This window comes from Vicia villosa, linkage group LG5 (genome assembly GCF_029867415.1).
Source record: "Vicia villosa cultivar HV-30 ecotype Madison, WI linkage group LG5, Vvil1.0, whole genome shotgun sequence".
Classification (NCBI taxonomy): domain Eukaryota; kingdom Viridiplantae; phylum Streptophyta; class Magnoliopsida; order Fabales; family Fabaceae; genus Vicia; species Vicia villosa.
Genome location: NC_081184.1, coordinates 98,204,528 through 98,227,759, shown reverse-complemented (window position 1 = coordinate 98,227,759; position 23,232 = coordinate 98,204,528). Strand labels below are relative to the sequence as shown.

At 37.8% G+C, this 23,232-nt stretch overlaps 2 protein-coding genes across 2 annotated transcripts; one reads left to right on the top strand and one right to left on the bottom strand.

The window, feature by feature from the left end:
- Window positions 1-9,734: 9,734 nt before the first annotated feature.
- On the bottom strand, window positions 9,735-10,163 carry LOC131605060 (uncharacterized). Its single transcript, XM_058877459.1, has one exon. It carries the CDS (start codon window positions 10,161-10,163, stop codon window positions 9,735-9,737), a length of 429 nt encoding a protein of 142 aa, XP_058733442.1.
- A 122-nt stretch (window positions 10,164-10,285) lies between these two features.
- LOC131605059 (protein MAINTENANCE OF MERISTEMS-like) lies at window positions 10,286-10,855 on the top strand. The gene has a single exon (XM_058877458.1). It carries the CDS (start codon window positions 10,286-10,288, stop codon window positions 10,853-10,855), a length of 570 nt encoding a protein of 189 aa, XP_058733441.1.
- Window positions 10,856-23,232: the final 12,377 nt, after the last annotated feature.

Here is a 23,232-nt window from a genome sequence, read left to right as displayed (position 1 = left end):
TCTTTAGTCACCTTTTAGCCTACCCTGGTGAGTTTCTTCCAATTTAAACCAGACTTTAAACAAGCCAAGTTTGTCTCAATTTTACATTGAGTACACCTTTTGGAATGAGAGACATGGACAGTCTCTGTCACCCTTATCTTCATCAATCCTCCTTAATAGAGTCTAGGATCCATGTTTTGGTCATCTTCAGCATTGAGTCAACCTTCATCTTGGGCTTTAAACAAGAAGTCTCCACTAGATAATCTTTCTGCCAATCTTTTCATCCTTTAATAATTAATGGAGTGCTACCCAAATTAATCATTTCAATAAAACCCCTGGAAAGGGTCAGCCTCCAAAACAACAAAAAAACATGATAAAGTCAATCTTTCACAAACAATTCACCAGCTGAGTCAAAATCCCTGGAAAGGGTTAGCTTCCAAAAGAAAAACAGTCTTTTTTAATCTCCAGTAGAGTCAAAACCAACAAAAACAGTTAGCCTCAACCTTGGGCTTCATACAAGGCACCCCAAACAATAAAACTCCCCTGTCAAGAGTCAGCCTCAACCTTGGGCATTGTACAAGGCAGATAATAGAGTCTCCCCAGTGAGTTCTTCATCACTCAGTAGCCACAACCTTGGGCTTTGTACAAGGCAGATAAACCATATTTTCATGTGTCAAAGATTCCTAACACTTAGGATCTTTACCCCATAGAGTCATCCATACTTAATTCATTTAAGAGTCTGCCTCAACCTTGGGCTTTGTACAAGGCAGAAAATAATGTTTTCCCTAGCTAGAGTCAGCCACAACCTTGGGCTTTGTACAAGGCACACAAAAAATGGAGTCATAGTCATAGTCTAAAAAACCTTATTTCCTCAATAGTCAGCCACAACCTTGGGCTTTGTACAAGGCACACAAATAGAGTCTCCTTAAGTAGAGTCAGCCTCAATTCTGGGCTTTGTACAGAACACCAAATATAATCCATCAAATAAGCACTCTCCAAATAGAGTCAGCCTCAATTCTGGGCTTTGTACAGAACACAAAAAATCCTGTAATTAACCCCCAGTGGAGCCATCTCCCAGAGTCAAATAAAACATTAATAAATCAATCAAAAAGCCTCAAGCTTGGGCCTCATACAAGCCAGCTAAAGTCAAATCTTTTATACAGTAGATAGACATAGCTTATCTCTATAGAGAGATATTTTTACTACTCTACCACATTCAAACAAACATTACATTTCAATTTCAATTTCAAACAAGTCTCCCATTTAGGATTTTGAAAGGCATGAGCTGGCAATAAAACCCAGACATGTGCTAACTTTCCCTAATTTGGACGAGCATCTTTCTTTCATTTAAGAGGCATCTGACTGGCATACCTGTACACACAAGTAAGGTCCCCCTCTTGAATGAAATGAATTCAGTTATTCTGTCACTCCTTTACAATGTTTGTGGTAGAATAGTACAAATACCTCTCTGTAAAGATGATTTCATGTCTCTTTACTGTAAACAGAGATTTAATTCCAAGCTTCAACCTTGAGCTTCAAGCAAGGCACCAAAAACATTAATTTCCCTAGTTAGTTCCCCGAACTACATTAAGCTCTGACTTCCACTAGGGATATGTAGGCATGAGGTTCACAAGGAATCTCAGCGAGCTAATAAAATACCAAAAATAGTCAGTCTGTCTATCTGTCTGTCTTTTCAAATCAATTCAATTCCTTCTCCTAACACAAAGGAGAAACTTTCCCAATCATTAGCAATAAACACAAACACAAATGACACAGAGAAGGTTCCTGTAGAGTACTACAGATATGTAGGGTGTTTAAACACTTCCCTATGTATAACCGACCCCCCGGACTCCAGAATTTCTAGTCTAGGTGAAATCCCCACACTTAGCAAACTCCTAGGGTTTAGTTGAGATCTTTTTTCCCCTTTCCTACTCGTAGGACAAATAAGAAAGTTCGTGTGATATCGTAGGAAGAACTGAAACAAAATTCATCCCACCACGGGCGCATTCTCCTTCCAAATTTCGCGTGAAGGGTCTAGCGTGCCGTCCTCCCAAGTGAAACGGGGAGGTAAAGAAAACGACACCACAACAGCCCTTTGATTCTTCCTTTGTTGTTGTCATATTGTTTGGAAATGGTTGATTGCTTTCTAAAGTTGATCAATCCTTTGTTAGAATGCTTTGCTCCATTTTTCTTTAGATATTTGTTGTATCTTCGCACAAACAGTCCCATTTCTTCTTCATCGGAGTCTTCATCATCACTTGTATCACTATCCTCTAGCTCTCGTATTGAGGTCTTGGAGCTTGAAGCTTTTAGAGCTATTGACTTCTTCTCTACCTCCTTTTCCATGTTCTTTTCTTTCTTTGACCTTTTCTCATGCATGTCAAGGCATTTAAGATGCTGTTCATGTTCCTCTAGTTTACCAAAAAGAGTGGTAATGTCTAAAGTGTTGAGATCATTTGCTTCCTTAATTGCTGTAACTTTGGGTTGCCATTCCCTGTTCAAACACCTTAAGATTTTGTTAGTAGCAACTGCATTGGAAACAGGTCTATCAAGAGAATTTAATCGATTTTTCAGGTGAACGAATCTTTTCTGCATGCTTTCGATGGATTCACCATCTTCCATGTGGAAAAGTTCGAACTCTTGAGTTAGCGTATTGATCCTAGCTAGTTTGACGTCATCGGTTCCCTCGTGGGCAACTTGCAATGTGTCCCACATAGCTTTAGCGGATCTACAATGGGAAACGCGGTAGTATTCATCAACTCCTAGAGCTGAGATTAGAATGTTTCTCGCTTTCCAATCGTATGCATATTTCTTTTCATCTTCAGCATTCCAAGTATTTTCTGGTTTTGGAACAACTGTACCATCTTCATTTGTCAAAGTGATATGAAATGGACCATTGACAATAGCTGTCCAGATGTTCCTATCAATTGCATTGATATGGACACACATACAATCCTTCCAATAGCCGTAGTTTTCGCCGTTGAGAACTGGAGCTCTATTATGAGCCCCTTTAGGTCCGGAAGCCATCTTTCCAATAAGTGTTTCACGTAGCACGGAATTAACCAAGCTCTTGATGCCACTTGTTAGACGCTGGCCTAAGGATCTAGAGGGGGGTGAATAGATCCTACACAGTTTTTCCGGGATTTTTACAGACTATAGCGAAAGCGGTTCTGAATCGACTTGCGTCTATTCCGGACCGCTATTGCAAAGGGTTATATGTGTTACAAAACCACAAAATATTTGAAATCACAGATAAAGAGATATGCTATCGAATCAATACGTGTCACAGCTGAATATCAATTAACTTCTAGGCTGACAAACTTTGATTTGCAATGCAGTAAGGTGGATTAAGCAAATAGACAAACACTTGGTGACAATATTCAAATTGATGCTTATTCAAGATGTGGTGAATTGTGATGTTTATGCAGAACTTTTAATTCACAATTTTAACACTTGAATTATTGATCAATTTAGCAATTATACCAATTATGAACAGAATGAAAAGGAAAAGATAAAAGCGATAAGAACACGATATTTGTTTAGGCAGTTCGTCGACCGTCCTCGCTACGACTACGTCTGCCCCCAATTCCAAATTGAAATTGGGAAAACTTTCATTAATGTTGAAAGCAGTTTATACAAAGAAGATAACAAAGTGATAAACGATAAACCAATTATGTCGATCCTTTGAATCTTCTTCCCCCTTAATCTTGAGCAAGATCAAGGTTATCCAAGAGCTTCACTTCGATTCCCTTCTGCAGTGTCTTGATTCCTTGAACTCCCCGTTCCTCAATCGTTACACTCAGCCGAATCCTCAATGAACGCCTCTTGATAAAAACCCCCAAGAACCACCCGTCGTGGAGGACAAAACCCGCAGATTTTATTCACCAACAAACCCCACAAACCTTCACCCACTAGGAATCTTCAATTCCGTTCCATGGACGTTATCGAACTCATCACTAACCCGCAACGCAAGAATGATTATGTGTAATTGTGTTGGAGATGACGAAGAACGAAGATGAGAAGCGTTTATGTATCTTTCAGTCGTTGGTGTTTTTTTGAATAATTAAGCCTTGCACAATATATATGATTGCATAACAGTTGGAACCAAGAAAAACTGATTTTTGGACTTTCTTGATCAGTTAGGTCGACCTCTTGCTGAGGTTAGGTCGACCTAGCAGTGCTTGCTGAAGTTTGCTCCCAGTTAGGTCGACCTGTTGAAGGAGTAGGTCGACCAGAATCCTCTTCTGATGCGTTCTGGGAACATTTTCTCAGATTAGGTCGACCTAGTTGTTATGTAGGTCGACCTAGCAGACTGATATGAACATTTCTTCATTTTTCGTCGACCTAAATGGTCTGTGAGTCGACCTAGCAGAAGTATATGGATTTTTCTTCATTTTAGGTCGACCTGGGTTGACAGTAGGTCGACCTAACTACTGATTTTCTGCATTTTTCATGTTCAGCTTGTGTTGAGTCGACTTATATGCATAGTAGATCATCCTGTGCTTTCATGAGTGATCAAATGCTTTGCTTTTCCGATTCCTCCTTGTTGTTTGGATGCTCATTTGAGTTTGCCATAAATCAAAAACATCTTTGAGTGTAATCTTGTATTCACAGGTTCGCTACGCGGACCTGTAATAAAGTCCCGATTCTCTACGCGAACTAAGTTTGCTAAGCGAAGTTCTTAACTCAAGGAAAACCAGAACTCTCCATAGTACCTCTACAATCCTTAAAATATAATAAAGGGTCCAATAATCAGGTTACGATGATATTATACAACCTAATAACCAAGGTACACATCCTATCCTAAGCTCAACACAAGGGTATCATCTTATAGACATAAACTTAAGCAAATACAAATCATTATATATTTATTCAATTTCTTCACCAATTTAAAACTATCCTTTAAAAGATAAATAATATTATAAATAATTTTATCAAAGATATAATTTCACAAAGATTTTGTTCATTTGCTTTTAATATGGTTAGCTCTATTAAAATTAGTTATTAATTAATATAAAAAAAATTGCTTTTCACTTATTTCAAGTATGTCGAGAAATTTGCACTGATTTAAGAAAAAAAGCAATAAATTTTAAAACAATGAATTTTAATTTTAATTTTGCAGGTTCTGTGTAAATTAATTGACATGAATAAAGGTAAAGGTTGAAGTAAATATATTTTATAACATTTCACTAAATCCAAAATTAAGCTCCGATTAAAATGACAGATTTCCTAATCTCACTATAAAAAAGTCAAAGTTTACCGATTTTATATACCATTATAATTCTTAAAAATATTAAAGATAATATAGTAGTTCCGAGTTAGGTTGAGGTGCATAAGATAATATTTGATAAAAGTAGGTAAATATAACTAGTTTATTATAATATAAGTACTTAAAGTAAGAATAGAACAGCAAAACTAAAGTAGCCAAGTGGTTGGTGGTCCTCTTGTAATTACTAGGTCATGGGTTCAATACTCATGGGAGACAAAATTTTGGCTTTAATATTTGACATTTTAAAAAACAAATAATTAAATAATAATAAAACATGCCATATGGAATTAAAATAAATAAAAAATAAATAAACACTTCAACTAAGTCTGCCACGTCATTAAAATTTTTTTTTTTTACAGGGGCGTTTTTAATTATGAGTAATTATTATTTGTGAATAATGAGGACACTATTCTGGGAAATATTTACACCATTATGAGTAATATCAAATTTTAACTATTTTGAGTAATATATTCATTGTTCTGAGTAATATTTATACTATTTTGAGTAATCTGTGTATTATTTTGAGTAATAAATATAATAATTTGAGTAATATAAACAATATTTGAGTATTTATACACCGTTCATAAGGATACTTATGCACATCAACACATTCCTAGTAGTTCCTATATCTAGTTTTTCAGTTTCAAGATTATGATTAACAGATGAATGACTATGCTTAAAAAATGTAGATAAACTTAACTATTTATGAAATTTATTAAAAAAAATTATGATTATTTTTATTTTAAAATCAGGCCTCTTGGAAGCGACCCTTTTGTATGGTTATAACCCACCGGAACCATATTTACTAGTGTTGTAGAATAGGAAATTAGAATTAGAATGCATAAAGTCTTCATAAATGTTAACTCCATACTATTATTTACCCTTGAAAAAAATATTTCTCAAGCCCAAACTAATTTAAAACCTCTTAATAAGATTTGAATGCCCCACAAATATTGCAATGAGACGACTCCGACAATGATTGGTATCATCCACAAAATAAATAATATTGTACTCCGCCAAATTATTAATTTTAAAACCATTAAAAAGCTCACAATCAAAGGTTGATCATATCATCCCAACCGACACGTCTGCTAAAATTGAAAAGAGAAAAGGGTGAGAGGGGATACTCTGTCTCAATCACTTATTCACCTTTAAATCCTTAGTTGGACTCATTAACAAAGAGTTTCTAGTGCTCACGCAAGCTTTCATCCATATTATCCAAAGCTCATCGTTTCCTAATTCTCCTAATTAAAATAAAGGAAGATCATACGCTTTCTCAAAGGGAACCTTAAATAATATGCAATTATTTTTATACCTTCTTGTCAAATACATAATATAATTCACCATCAAAAATCCATCATTAATTTGTCTACCAAAAATAAAATATATCCAAGAAGATGATATGACCTTTCCGATCACCCTCTTTAGTCTTAAAGCCAACGCTTTCACTAAGATTTTTTAAAGGCTACTCACTAAACATATTGCTCTATAATTACCTATGTGTTTAGAGTTATAAAACTAAGGGACTAAAGCCAAAAAGGAAGTCGAGATAGCTAGCACTAGGAAGTTTAGTTTTTCGAAGGAATTTAACTATATATAGGTAAATATATTCTCTTTCACACACTCCAGCACTTTTTGATGATTCAAAAGGCGGTCCATGTGGACCTAGGCATTTGTCCCCATCACTATCCAGAACCCGCTTCCTTAAAATCCTCTATAGTGAACTCCTCCTCCAACAAAACCTTCTTAGACTTTAATAACACCTTGAAAGAGATAATGTATATGGTTAGTCTTCTCAAACGAACCTCATGAAATTTGTTTTCAAAGAAACTCCCTAACCCTCCTTTACCCCCCCCCCCCCTCCCCTCTGCACTTTATATTCTACCTTCTATAATATTTACTCAATTGCTTCACCACTTTAAAATTATCTTTTGAAAGATAAAAATTTATTAAAATATAGAGTATCGATTTATTAAATTTTACAACAATGCCGACTATAAAGTCTAAACTAGTCCGACTTTGTTTGTCAAATAAACAATTTTGTAAAAACGAGAGTACTAGAGATAATCAATCAAAATACAAAAAATTAACACAAGTTAAAATACAAGAGAGTCTTTTTTCAATCATAAAAATTAGAACACCTTCTAGATTTTAAGCGAGTAATGTGCCACAACCTACGTATTAAAAATCACTTTTTTCTTACTACTACAACGTCACCTCTAAATATAATATTTTTCTCCAAGCCCAAATACTCCAACACGTAGAAACGTAAAATTGGCTCAGACGAGACATATTTTAATTTTAAAAAATTTATATTCCCCCGGTAGAGCTAACAGCAGGGTTAAAGTATTTATTGAACACGCCTTTGAATTCCAAATCTACTTTTGAATTGGGTTGGTTCTTTAGATAAACCATTAAAAATATTGATTGAGTTATAAAAATCAACTTGTAAAAGTTATGTTTGTTTGTTGTGATTAGATGATGAAATCTCTACTCATTATGTGAGTTCATCCCATCGAATAAATATATTTTGGTTTGAATACGAAGCTAGTGTAAAATATTTCTATTCTCTTTTTTATCGTGACTTTACGAGTGTATCAGGATACTAATCGCAAGCGCACAGTCTAATCGCATAGTTTTAAAAGATATCGAACTCACAAGGACTGAGGGTCAATTCTAGTACAATATATGTTACTAAGTTTAGCTAAAGCTATAGGTTTCTTTGATTTTTGGGGGAAATGGGAATTAAATAGAGTTTTAATTAAATAATCATAGATTTAGACACCGGTATGCAATAGTCGGGCTCCGGGGTTTCATTATGTCATTGACATTATTTTTAAGTATAAAACAATTTTCAATGGGAATTATCGGATTAAAAACTTTTATCTCAGACTCTCGTGTTTATTGACTCAGGTCGTATGATCAGGCCTAGATGCTTGCTTTCGCTGTCTCATTTAAAACTGAACATACTTTTTGAAAAATAATAAAGCCTAATTAACTCTAAAGCGCTCTTGTTGTATTTAGAGTTAATGTTTGTTAACTACTATCTGGTAAAAACCTCAAACTCTCGTTGTGTTGATTTTAGACCTTAGTTGATAATTTAATCTCGTAACAAAACAATTTAGTATTAATTTTAGAAATTAAGACCAGAAAAAATTTTTAATTAAAGTTTATGCCAAATCATTACTGAATCGTTCAGTTCTATGATCTTACGTACCGATTTAGGAAATTTAGCTAGACATATTTTTAATTACGAACATGCAAGAACAATATAGAAACATGGATTCAAGCATGTCAATCAAATAAGAAAACAAATAATGCATATAAATAGAAGATTTTTTTACCTCCACGCCACTAATATGAGATTATAATACCATAATGCCACAAAGTGAAAAAAAATACCAATGTGCCACACTTCCAGTTCAGGCCCGGCCAGGCCTTGGACTGGAAGTAAAAAAATTTGCGTGTTAGGGTCCGGCCAGGGGTGGGCCGGACGCAAACTAGGCCCTTTTTTTTTAATTGATTTAAATAATTATTAATTACTATAATTGATTTTTTATTTTAAATAAAGATTAAAAAACCATAAAATTAAATAAAAAACATTAAAATATAATAAAAAAAAATTATTTGCCAATATTTATAAAAAACATTAAAATATAATAAATAACATTAAATATGAATAAAAACATAAAATATAATAAAAAACATTATAATATAATAAAATATAATAAAAAATTAAAAAAATGCTATTTTAATTATTAAAAATATGAGTAAGACACGGGTTGGACGAACATGTGTAGGTTCGGCCAATAGATGGACGAGCATGTTTAAGTTCGGCCAATAGATGGACGAGGACATATATATATATATATTTTTTTGCCTATAAATAAGATTGTACAGCCACATTTCCACTCACACCAGTTACAGTTGAAGGTTTAGTGTTACTATTGGAGATGTCTTCTGAACCCTTCCAACGTTTCCACCTATGAGGAGAGATGCAACATTATTTTTTTCAGCAACAAAGCCTCCGTTGAAGATCAAACTATGGAACACCCAAACTTTCGAGCATCTGCAGAGGCACTCGATCGGATGGTTAGACGATAACATTCTCGAGGGTGAAAAGATAAGGAAAATTGAAAGGCAGGTCACGGAGAAAGGCCCAAACGGAGTAGTAACTCGTTCTTGGAGAGCCGTGAAAAATGACGCTGGTGTCCTTATGATGATGCTAGGACCACATGATATTGTGTTGATGGTTGTAATCTCTTAGAATATGTTTTGTTTATTTCCTGTGAGGTCGTTTTAATTGTTTCCTGCGTTGTTGTTTTATTTGTGGCTGTCTTTATTTCGTTGTCATTGAATGTTGTTTTAGTAATGTGAAATGTTTTCTTAGTTATGGTTAATGTGAAACGTTGTTTTAGTCATTGATGGTTGCAAACTCAATTAAAAAGTCATTATATTACATTCATAAAGCTAGTTGAAGTAAACATTAAGGAGGCCTATTGGACGGGACGACTACATTTGGACATTTACTTCGGATATGGCCTACTTCACGGCATATCCCACACATTCTCTTTTCCTTTTCCACGTCGTCCATTTCGGTTCGAATCCGAGTACTATTAGGGCGGCCTCTTTTCTTCCTACGCATATTTTCGTCATGACAAAGAGTAGCTCCTCTATATTGCGGCCAATTGTCTTGATGTGGGAGGATCTGGAAGCTTTGTTGGTAGACTTTAAAAACATGTTGTATCTTGAACACGTCGGGTATGTGAATGGTGTAGTCTTGGCGTATACTTTCACATGCTGCAATTACATGTGAGCAAGGCAAATGGAACGCTTGAAATTTTCCGCAATCACATGTTCTTTTTCGCAGATCAACACCGTAAGTACCAGTTGGTCGATTATCGTTGCGGTTCATTCTTTCGGCCACCATAAAATAGGGAGCCAAGTGAGGCTATCAAGCCTTACTTGGAAAGAGCCGGTTTTGGAATCGTCTCCAAAATCAACATTAGAAGTGTTGATTCTAAACTTGTAATTGCGATGCTTGAGAGATGGAGGCCTGAGACACACACATTTCATTTGCCAACTGGTGAATGTACAATCACTTTAGAGGATATAAATATGTTGTTTGGTCTCCGCATAGATGGTAAGGTTGTAGTAGGCGAAACCGAAGGCCCCGATTATGCTTGTGTAGATGCTTTAGGCGTAGAACCTATTGGTGATAGGGTGAAGGGTGCCGTAAAATTGAGATGGATCCACAACGAGTTGTTTGAGTTAGAAGAACATTCTCAACAAACCGAGCAGGAAAATATACTGCATGCAAAATTATATATCTTAAGTATGATTGCAGTTTTATTTCCTGATAAATCTCATAACGTGTTGCATTCTTCTTGGTTCAAATTTGTCAAAGATTTTGATGAATGCGGAAAATATAGTTGGGGATCTGTGTGTTTGTCTTATCTTTATAGGGAGATGTGCAAAGCATGTCGTGTAGGATGCATGAGTCTTGGAGGCTGCTCACTCATTCTCGCTGTGTGGACCTACTATCGCATTCCACGACTTGCTCCAAGGAGTGAAATTGCTCCATCCTATCCATACGCCACTAGGTAAATTTTTTATTCTATATATTTATTTTTTAACGCATATTTTTCCACTAAATTAACTCATTCCTAATTAAACTTTTTAAATATGCAAGATTTGCACAACGAGGTATGGAGTATTTCTCATCTCCAAATGCTTTTCTTGATGGATACCGTTTCATTTTGGATCACATGGTCCAAGGAGATGTAAGTTTTTTTCTAATCCATATATTAAATATCCACGTATATACGACTCTTATATTTATTTATGTCTTACAGTTTTTGTGGAGGCCTTACGAAAAATATCCACGTTGCACTCAACGACAAGCTCGAGCGTGGAGTGCAACTACATATATTATCTGTTTTTATATTATGGAAATGCATCACGCTGTTGCACCCCAAAATTTGCCCTCTTTCTCGGTGCTATAAGTTATGAAAGACGTTTATTTCGTCTCTCAAAAATTAAAGAAAATAAAGAGTGTCCTTTGTTTCGAGACGGTTCAACTGAGGATCATTGAATTAAAGGGTGATTTATGTCAATACTTTGCAAGCTTGTTGCGCGAGATTTAATTGTCACGTGTGATCATTAAGACAAGCCCATTGATTCAACATTCGTTTCGAAGGCACTTTCGCGTAAAAGTTTAAGGTGAACTTGGCATTTTAAAATTGAAGAAAAGCGTAGAAGGTTCCCATTAAAAGCATTTGCGCGAGATTTCTTGATATTCACCTTGAGAGATCAAGAGATTCAGACATGACGGACTAGTCATCAAAAAATATTCATTCAAGTATTGATGCAAATTCAATTCAATTTTATTCAATCATTTGTTCAAGATCTACATATCATTATGGTTATCATCATACTATTCAAAAGTCCATACAATATCCATGTTATTACATTCAATTTCACCAAAGCCCAGGTTCGAGCCCATTACAAAAAATATACAATTGAAACAATCTAACATTTGCTGAAAAAAGAAAAAAAAGCTTCACAATCCAACTGGCATCTAAACTCAGACCGACCTGCACATGAAAGGAAACAAAAACCGGTTTACCAATTGAAGAAAAAAAAGTATCAAAATGGGGTAAGAAGAAAAAGAGAACTAACAGAAAATAGCAGAGAAAAAATTCAGAAGAAAAGAGAATAACCACCTGTAACAAACTCTTGAACAGAAATTTCTCTCTCTCGATCTTCTTCTCCAACAATCAACACCGAACCTTCATCTTCATCACCTTCAGAATGCAACAATCTTCATCATCATGTACCAACAACAACAATAAAAATCATTAAGAAATCAAAAACAAGAAACGTGACAGAAATCAAGAAGAAGAAAAAGTGTGAATCGGATAGGGGAAATAGAAGATTGACGCTAACGCTTACCTCGATTTCTCGTCACCGATATCTTCGAATCCGCCATAACCACAAATCTCACCTTCTCCGTGTCTCCTTCGATGCATCTTCAAATAACATCTCACTGAAATTTAATCTAAACTCCAAACGTATCCAATCTTCCGCCTTCTTTCAATCATCAACAATGAAACCTGCAACCATAACCATACACAAAACTTCTCAGAACCTACAATTGAAGCATAGTCACAACACATACACCACAACACCTCACTGAATCTCATGAGAGGTTCAATTCATGAACTCAGTTTTCGTTGAAGCTAAGCCAACAGTGCAACAGAATCGTTCAAACATCAGCAACAACTCGCCATCAACTTACTCCATCAGACGCAAGCACTCAACAAATCAAACCGAATCAACCTTCTGCAACGTCAAGTTGAACTCAGCGGCGCCGATCCGACTCACATTCAATTCCGATTATTAAATCAACGAACCTGCTACATCGCATTCACCATATCCGAACAGCGCCTGCAGATTGAAACGTCAACATCACCATCTCAACGAACGACCTTAACATAAATCTGCAATTGAAGGAGCAACATCAATATACGATCCAATGAACAAAGGTGGGAGGAATTAAGTGAGGAGGGAGATTGAGAGGTTCTTGAGCGTAAAATAGAAGAGAAAGCAGAGCAATCGGAGGAGTCTCCGTCGTGTTGCTTCGGTAAGAAGAGGAAGGTGCATGCTGAGATGTGATCGGAGAGGGGGAGGAAGATCTGCGCCGTTCACCGCTTGAGAAGGAGAGCATGATGTTCACGTAAACACAAAAACCTAATCCTTTTTAATTCTCCTTATGATTAATGTGTGGTTAAGTGAGATTAATTGAAATTAGTTTAGCATTTTAATTGAGATTTGATAAAATTCATGTGATTAATTAGAAAAGCATGGTATAACAATCTGTATACAGTTTGAATCACAATCTCCTTGGGCCTAGCATCGAATTACTGGTCATCCACACCCCCTAAGGCCCACGCACCATTCTCTCTTTTGGTGTAGATTAGGACTGAACAAAAAAAACAATTGATTGGGCCATTCTCACACAAAATTGCCATTGTCCATACCCCCTGTGAGCCCGCTATACCTTCTTTTCTGAAACAAAAATGAGCAATAAAACAAATTGTTGGGCCACCAGGCTTGGGCCCTGCGTTTTTATTCTGGACTGCACTCCTATTTTCACATTGAAACCCCCCTGACCAACATTTTAGCTTACTAGAATTTAGGTTTTTTCACATAGTTTTCTCTTATTTTCTTTTAGGTAATAAAAATAGAAAAAAATAATTATTTTGTTAGATTTTTGCTTGATAAAAATGAATAAAAACATTTAATATTTTGCTTGTTAGAATTTAAACATTTTGCTATATTATTTAGTTTTAATTCTTTGATAAAATGCTATAAAAAAAATATGATGTTTGATTAGCATTTTGCATGATAAAAATAATAAAAACACGTATTCTTTTCTAGTTAGAATTAGATTTTTATTTTCTATATTTGTTCTAAGTGATAAAAAATATCTTTTCCTTGTTAGAATTTAGATGTTTTGTAGATAGTTTTATTCTAATTTCTAGATAAAAATGCCATAAAAAACAATTTAATTTTGTTAGATTTTTGTTTGAGAATTTACTTAGAATTTAACTTCTATTATTTTCGGTGGCGCGTGCGTGTCTCCTTGTTATTACTGATTTGTTTGCTGTGATGTGCGAGGTACTTCGAGAGAGCCTTTGATTGTGATTTGATTGCTTCGTGTTCCATTTTATTTGTGGGACACGAATTCGCTTCCGATGCGACTTGATTTGCATCGTGTTCCACTTTATTTGTGGGACACGAATGTATTTCCGATCGGTTCATCTGATCTCTCATTCATTGAGATGTATATTCCTGTATTGTCTGGCTTGTGTTTCTCTTGCAGGTTGCTTGCGTGGTTATGCTCGACGCGTACCACATGTCGCTCGTGATTGCTTTTCACGACGATGCTTTCCGACTTTGCTTGATGTTGGCTTACGCAAAGTACTCCGGACTTCTCTGCTTACGCTTGCTAGCTCATTGCGGATTTTCTATCCGTTCAGTATTGTCTCCTTGTCCCTTTTATCGCTTTCTCGCATCATCCTATAACATGAGAAGTAGGACTTAGACAAGCATCTGGCCAAGCCCTCGAAAGAGGCTCTGTTTTGTTGGTGTGTTTACATTTGTGCTTTGCGGCAGGGAGTCACGGTGTAATAAGTCCTATGTGGCACTCCGTTAAGTCCTCATGGAAGGCACGCGGGAAGGGTTAGCAATCAATCCCCACCTAGTTACATCGAGTCTTTTCAGTATGTGCACGCTTCGCGTTGCTCGCTTCTGAACCAGCACAAGATCTTGTTATCGAGTATGTCAGGTAAAGGGTTTATGCAATCGGACCCCCGCCTTTCCTATATCTCGCGTCGCTCGACGTTGATGCTCGGTGTACGCACGCACCGTTTTCCTTTACGATCCGTGACGGCTTAGTTGCTGAGAGGGACTCGCTCCTCTTGTCTATGGCCCAATCATTTTCGCGAGGTCTAATGCTTGGTTGACTTGGGTTGAGCTGCTCCCCTTGGCTATGGCGGGACCGCCTTTCTACCATTCGGCCAGTGTTGTTGGTTTGTTTGCTTTACGAGCGGATGCTCGTTTGTGTGCTATTTGTTTGCTTTCGCTTTTCCCCTCGTAGGTTGATAGTTTAGTTTAGACTGATACCCTTTGTATGCTAACATTAGGTAGAAAGCTTTCCCCCTTAGCTTAGGTCTTCCTCATGCATCTTTTAAAACACAAACCACACTCTTTGATTTTCTTTTCTTAAGAACTTGTTATTTCCGCTCCGTTCCCAGCATAAGTCTCTAAAGGTCGAGCAGCGGAGTGTGAATGTAACTCGTTCACCTAAAAAACACAAAACAAACAGAAATTAGTTAGCCGAGCTACAGTAGCTCTGATTCTGCAAACAGATACGTAGGCAGCGGGGTAGGGCCCGTGCGAGCATAACTCTTTCTTTTCCCTACATTTTGCATGCATTTTAGTCCAGATTAGCGCAGTTTGCTTACACACCCATAGTTTTAGACACAAGCGTGGATACCATCGAGTACGATGGGCGCGAGGGGTGCTAACACCTTCCCCTCGCGTAACCGACTCCCTTACCCTTTTTCTCTGGTCGTGAGACCGTTGTTTTGTTTTGTGGTTTGCTGGCATTCCCTTCCTTTTCAGGATAAATATGTTAGTGGCGACTCTGTTAATTTTCGCGGTAGCGACAGTTGGCGACTCTGCTGGGGAAATCTCGACCTATTGCGGGTCCGGACTCGGCGAGTCGATCCTAGCGCTTGTGTGTTTATCTTTGGGTGTTTTACTGCTTTGCATGTTTATCTGTTTGTATTGCATTCTATGTGCGCTTTTACTTTTCTGCATCATATTCTGGACTGTCTGGATCTCTGTTGTTGGGTGGGTGTTTCAAGAGGTAAAAGGCCCAATACCCAGGCTATGAGTGATACCATAGGAACTAGGACTAGAGTGGCCGTGACGGACAGAAGGCGTATGCCTGATTGATCTGATCACGTATCCACGGGTAAAGCTTGGGGGAATGAGGCAATATCGTATTATAACGCCTACATTCGATCCTCTGTTGGCTTTTTGACCTACCTTGGCCTAAATTTACTTTGGTTCTTGTTTGAGTGGTTCCATTTCTGTGATGGTGACTATGGTTCTGATTCTATTGGTTATGTCCCGTGATCTACGGGGAGTTCCGAATTGGTGCCGAACCTTTGAACCTGTGCCGTGTGATTTCTCGGCATCATCAGATGTATCCAGTATTGTGGTTCCCACCACTTTGCATCATTGCATATTTACTTTCTAAAAAATGATGTACAAAAAATAACTAGCATACATGTTCCTTCCATTTCCAAGAAATCGTGTCTTTAAGCCTCGTATCGAGCTTTTCCATCTCTTGCTTGTCAAAAATCAAAACATGAGGATTCCTTGGAAATCGAATGAACATGGCATTGCATTCATATCATGCATCTCATACATCTCATGCATAGCAGGTGTTCAGGATCGAGGATCTCTTATTCAGACTTGGTACTCTCACTAGACTCAGAGACTTGACTTGTTCTTATTGGTGTTCAAAGATTGGTCATGGAACAACTTTGTGGGGATTTTACCGAGAAGAAAGCTCAATCGGGGTTCTTTTTGAAGACTTTTCTTATGCTCATTTGCTTCCATACTTGCTTTATTTGCAACTGGTTAAGCTCCGTATTGTATGGATGTCTACAGGTTCTCTGCTTGATGATGATGACACTAGGTGTGAGTTCTATGCTGGGGCACCTGGTCGTGATGTTAGTATCTACAAGTCTTTGAACTTGCTTAGGGCTCCCGCACGAGGGATAAGCAAGACATTGTCTATCTTGAGCATTGCGCCATTTGCATTGCTCGAATCCCTAAAGCACTTACAAGTTCCATGTGACTTCGCCAGAATCTTCCTCCAGACAATAATCAAGAGTGTTGTGCGGAGGCACCTCGCATTCTCAAGGTTCTGTTTCATATCCAGAGTCACCTCCTTCTCCTGGAGTTTCCTTTTCAGTAGTATTTTCTTGTCAACAGAGACGGAAAGAGTATAAGAAGCAAGCTAATGTAATCCCAATGCCTGGTGTTCAGTTGCACCCCTGCTGGATGGAATTTCAGTTGGTTAAGATTCTTGCTTTGGTTCTTCCTTACCACCGATAGCTCTCCTGATTTCGATGACAATACTCGGTGTTTTCCATTCTGGGTACCTGATCATAATGTAAAGCCTTACAAGGTGTTGAAGTATAAAGAGTCCAGAACTTTCTCGATACATAGATGTTTGAGTTTATGGTTTCTACTGGTTAATCCCATTTCATCTGCTGCAAGTAGAATGTTTGTTCTTCCTCGAGGAAGTAACTCATGAGAATCACTTGCAATCTGTACTGCCAGAGGTTTCCTTCAAAACAACTATTGTGTGTTCCAAGTAATGACTTTGATAGCCAAGCGTCAGAGGTTATTGTTGTCCGCTGATAGTAATACAAGTTCCTCCATTCATGATGGTGATTTTTGTTTCAGCAGTTATACTTAGGGCTCCCGACCGAGGGATAAGCAAGACTTTGTGTTCTTGAGTTCGCATCATTGGCAACTCAAATCCCTAAAGCATTCACAAACTCTAGTCGTTGTTTTTTTGGGCTCCCGACCGAGGGATAAGCAAGACGCCTTGTATCTTGAGTTTGTGCACCACTTGCATGGCTCAAATCCCTAAAAGCTGGACACGTGCAACTTCTGTATGACTTTGCTGAAATCTTCTTCCAGGAAGTGATCTAAAGTGTTCTACAGGAACATATGTTGATTCTTGGTGTGTTCTCCATGCTGGGGCACCTGGTTATCTGATTGAAGGCTGTCAGTCATTCAGAGACAAGGTTTAAGACCTGATTGATTCAAAGGCCATCGCATTCGCACCTGAAGGCCGGAATTGAAGTTCTCCTTTGACTCACCGGATCTTGTGAAGCAATAAGTCCATACGGAGAGGATCTCCTCAATGTTGGCAATTCCTAATTCATCATGCATGTTCATGTTTAAGCTTTCTTGCTTTGTTCAATACTGTTTGTATGTAAAACTTGTTTGTTTTTGAACTATAATCATAATGCATTGGATATGTTTGTCTTGAAAAAATCCATTCTCTTTTGCTCTTATATGTTTTCTATGCTTTTTGTGATACTAAACTCTCGTTAATAAAGCATGATAACTCCGTAGGGAGAATGATGAACATAATACCAAGAACCTCAAATGGTATGCTTTTGAGTAAAACTATGTTGATGATGTGCAGGCATTGTTTCGAATTCCCAAACACTGGAGATATAAGGGAGTGAAACCCTCGTTAACCCCTCTGAGCCTTCGAAGTAGGAGTTTCTTTTCTATATGAAAAAACCCTTATTTTAACCCAGGGGAAGGGTAGTATTCAGTTGACCTGATCGAGCATTCAAATTCATCAGGAGCACACATCTAAAGATACAGCAATGGCTATCTTTCAACAGATTGAGGAAAGTCAAATCCACAACGGTTATCCCTCACCTCAGAAGGTCGAGACATCACATTTATCCCTCACACCAGGAGGTCGAGACCAACATCAAAGTCGTCGTGGTTTATCCCTCACATCAGGAGGTCAAAATATGATGATACCACAATGGTAATTCTTCATCAATCATTGACTTAGGCAGTCACTATGCACTTCCAACAAATCAGAGATTCAGGATCATACGACTTGTTCAAAAGAAAAGAATGAACCAAAAAGAAAAGAAAAGAAAAAGGAAAAGCCCGCTAAGTCAACAAGTTGAAAGAATGTGACTTAGGCAAAAGTTAGGGCATCCCGCTGGACATCCAAATCAAAATTCAAAAGAATTTGTCCAGGCAAAAGTTAGGGAAACAAAAAAAAAGCAAAGTGAAAGCGAAAAACAAGGATTACAAAATCAGAATCCTCATCAAAAGAACAAAGTCGTGTGATCAGACACCAAAAACGAAAGGTAAAGTGACTGCCATGTCCGAACGCCTCATTGATTCCTCAATCATCTCAAACTCCTCTTGAAAGATGAATGTTTGTATCAAGTTAACTGAACATAGGACTGGAGAACATCATGAAGGGGGTGGGCACAAAATAATTTGAACCTAAAAATCCTTTTTTCTTAAACCGTGAACCTGGCCACGTTACAACCCTTAAAAGTCCTAATTGAAGCAGGGTTGATTCGAAAGTAGACTATACATGAGAATACGGTAAGCTGACTCCTAGGAGATCCGCTAAACACTAGAGTTGTTATCACACCATCTTTCTTTTACAGAAAATTTGATGCTATGACATCCTTTCAAAAAGTTTCTTTAAAATTTCAGGACGAACATAATCTTTGCATTAGAAATATATTTCTCATAATAAACATTCTTTGCATATGAACAAGTGCTTGACATCAAGAAAGTTTCCATCATGAAATTCAGATGAACAGTTTTATCAGGTTTTATCCTCCTGAAGGACAAGTTGTCTTCCGAACTTTGTTGAGCAGAAGCAGTAATGTTTCAAAGTCTGATCACCCTCAGGGGCACAAAAGCGTTTGAATACTTTTGCCGAGCAAGTTTTCAAACAATCCGAAGCAATCAGGTCAAGATTCGAAGAATCTCTCAAAGTGTTGAGTAATCAGGGGCATTCACCCAAGTGCATTTGAAGCTACCTCCAACACAAGTCAGGCAGGGGCATGGTTCCAAAGCTCATGATACTGGGGCAAGTTGGCTATGATAGCACAAATCTCGAGAAGTCCTTACGAGATGAATTTCTTTAAAGTCCCTACCGGCTGGGGCAAAGCAATATGCAGTGGCATTCTTTCCTCACCAGGAGGTGTTCAGTTTAAAGTTCGGGTGTGAGCTAAACAAATTATGAACTTGAGTACCGTCAGGGTCGTCATCCTCCGTAGTCAGAAGCTGAAAGTCCAATACATGTTGGCATCCTTACAATCAACATAAATATGCAGAACACTATGAAAGCCAATGCTTGTTTGGTCCCTTTGAAGTCAACACTTGCTTGACCCATTAAGCTCACTTCATGACGGTATTCTCTCGGAAAATCAATGCATGTTTGATACTCCAAGCGATACTTGTTTGGTGTTCTAATCATTACGCGCTTGTCAACTCATTGAATCCATTTCCTGTTTGGAAAGTTTCAAAGCACAAATGTTTGACAACCTGTTTGCTCTTGCATTTTCCCATTGTAGGTGAGCATTACTATCCTCTGCCATGTGAGGAAACCTCGAGACGTCATGCTATATCTGGGGCATTTTCATTTGTTTATCTCGCTGGTACATCCTTTTGAGCGCATCATGTCAGCGCATTGGCGGGTCTAGCCAACTGACGAATCCTCATTCCCCAGCTGATTGCATCCAGATGAGGTTTTCTTTGTTCTAAGATTCTTATCTCCTCAGCAAAGCGAATCTCAATGCAATCCCCGTGCTTCAGAAGCCTTATTCCCCAGTGGAATATCTTCTCCCCAGTCGAATCATGATTGAATGGTATCTGATTTCCCAACAAGCTCTTAATGAGGTTCCTTGCCTGAGTGCCTCATTCTCCCTAGTAGAGCGTTTCTCTCCTCAACAGATTGACCTGTTTTCCCCAAGAGAGTCATGTTATTCCCCAGTGGAGTGATCTTAACAAGCAGTTCTTATGCCAAGTCCCTTATCCCCAGCGGATCTCTCATATCCCTAGTAGATCGCTGTGTAGCAGTATTCATCTTCCCCACTGAGTCTTTCCTCAGCAGAGATTCACATGTATCCTCAGCAGGATATGTGTCCTTCAAGGATTTCCCTAGCGGAATGCATCATGCACAAGCAAGTTGATCACTTCCCATCAGGGTTGTCTCCATGACTTGCCCTTATCTCCACATCCCCGAGTGTTGAGAATTTGCTTCTCTAGTGAAGTTTCCAGGGTATTCCCCAAGCAGTTAAGTGGGATGATCATATCCCCAAGCAGGATTTATTCCCCAGCCAGAGCTCGCGTCTAGATTTGATCGTCTCCAGCAGATTTCTGATCCATCTTTGCCAGCTCGTAGTTGTGACTTGTGGTCACTCATCTTGTCCTCCCCGCAGAGTTCTAAATTCTCTCCAGGACTACTTCAGCAATTCAGTGCTCTTCCGTTGTCTCCTTAAGCAACGTTCGAATCATGCATCATTTGCATAGCATTCTCTAATCATGTAGCGTTTTCCTCCTCGGAAACGTTATTCCATATACATTCATACATGTATCATGCATAAATCATCTCATATCTGTTTCTTTTTGCAGGAAAGTTACCCAGATACAAATGCTCCCCATAGAGCAATATTCGCCTAGTCATTGTAGGCGTTATCCTGATATTGAGATCAGAAGAGAATTGTCAATTCATCCATTGAAGACATTCCGTTCCCGGCGAACACAGTTCGGATGAGATATCTGTCCTTATTCTTGATATTTAGATCAGTTGAAGGGATCGCCTCCAGATCTCCCAAGATCTTCCTAAGGAGCCAGCCACTTATATATATATATATATATATATATATATATATATATATATATATCAAATGGAGATGTCTGCCTGGTTGACTTTGTCATTCAGAAGATGATTGTTCTACTTATTTTCTGATGCAACTCAGGTCAGTTCAAAGACATTCCTATTCCCGATGCCCCCAGATCTGTGGAAGATATTTATTCCTATCCTGATATTCAGTTCAGTTGAAGGAATCGCCTTCGGATCTCTATAGATCTTCCGAAGGAGCAAGCCCTCTGGTACATCAGATCAGTTGGAAATATCTACTCCCTGACGATTTAGTTCGTTCAGAAGAAGAAACTCGTTTGCCCAGTCCTGATGCCTAACCATCAGTTGAGGACGTTTTCTTTACCCGGCGTACACAGTTCGGAAGAAACATCCGTTCCTATCCTAATATCCAGTTTCAGATTAGTTGAAGGAACCGCCTCCGGATCTCCCGTGATCTTACTAAGGAGCATGCCACTGATATCATCAGATCAGATGGAGATGTTTGCCTGATCGACTTTGTCTTTCAGATGAAGATTGTCCTACTTATTTTCTGGCATCATGTCCAGATCAGTTTAAAGGCATTCTTTCCCCGGCGTACACAGTTGTCATACACCAAAATTTTCCCTCCTATATTCAGTCAAAGGTTCCTCACTCGCCCAAGACCATTCATAGCTCTATCAGATAAAGCACCTCCTAATTCAGGATATCCAGAGCTAGGGTTTTCACTTCATCAAAGGAATTTGAACCTCTAAGACCAAGGGACCTAAGATGTGAATCTCAAACTTGTTTATGGGCTTTATGATGACTCTTAAAATGATTATTTTATTTTTATAATATTTATTTTTATTTATTTGAATTTTAATTCATATAAATATGGATAAATCATATAAAATCAGGATAATTTGTTTTAAATCTAAAATTTGATTTTTCACACCCATAACATGAATAAAATTTCTCAACCAATTTTCATATGTTGTGACTGTTATTTATTTGGATTTCTATTCAATTAAATATTAAATAAAAGTTTTAAATACAAAAGAATGGTGCATGGCTTAAAAACTTGGATTGCCATCATATTGGAAGCCCATTAGTAACCCTAATGCAATCACATATATACTGATAACATATGCAAACCAGAGGGAGGACGAAAAATGGCTACAAGGAGCTAGGGTTTCAAAACTCAAAATTAGACATAAACTTGGAATTTCGAAATCCTAATGGGGAGAGATTCTCAGAGCCATTGGAGGATAGAGTCTTGTTCTGGAGGTAAGTGAAGGTAAGAAGGACCATTGGTAGAACCCCATGCATCTTACATAACCATACACACATTCACACTTTTGGCAATTTAGTTCATGATTCATTTTTTTAGTTACAGGTGTTTTCGATTAAAACTACTACCATTAACGTGTTTATATGGTGTTTTAGAGTCGATTTGATCACTCATTCGAGAGGTTTAATGGCCATACTATTATTTGCCATTGTTAGGGCATAGAGATCTCTTGTTTCGTTTTCATGGTTATGGCCGGTTTTGAACCCAATAAATTACACCATTAGACTCACCATGTTTGGATTATGAGATATGGGTTATTTATTTGTTATAATAACATTGTTTTGTTCGAATTTAATTATGTGTTTATATTATTGAAACACCATGAAACCGTGACTTTGAGGGCATTTTTATGCTTGCTATAGCCTTCTATTTGCTTCAAATTAATGATGGTTGTGTTCATGGCATTTAGATATACAATTTTGGTTTAAATTTTGTTTGATTTCGTTGAGAATTGATGGAGTTATGGGCATGTGAAGATGAGGAGTGGAGCTGCGTTTTTACGGTTGGAGGGGGTAGTTCGCGATCCATTTATGCAGTCCCATGAAGAAGATGACTCACTGTCACCACGAGATTGGCCAGTCAAACCTGTCCCGGCCCCGCTTTGACTCCAATTGCCATTACCATGTTGATTTA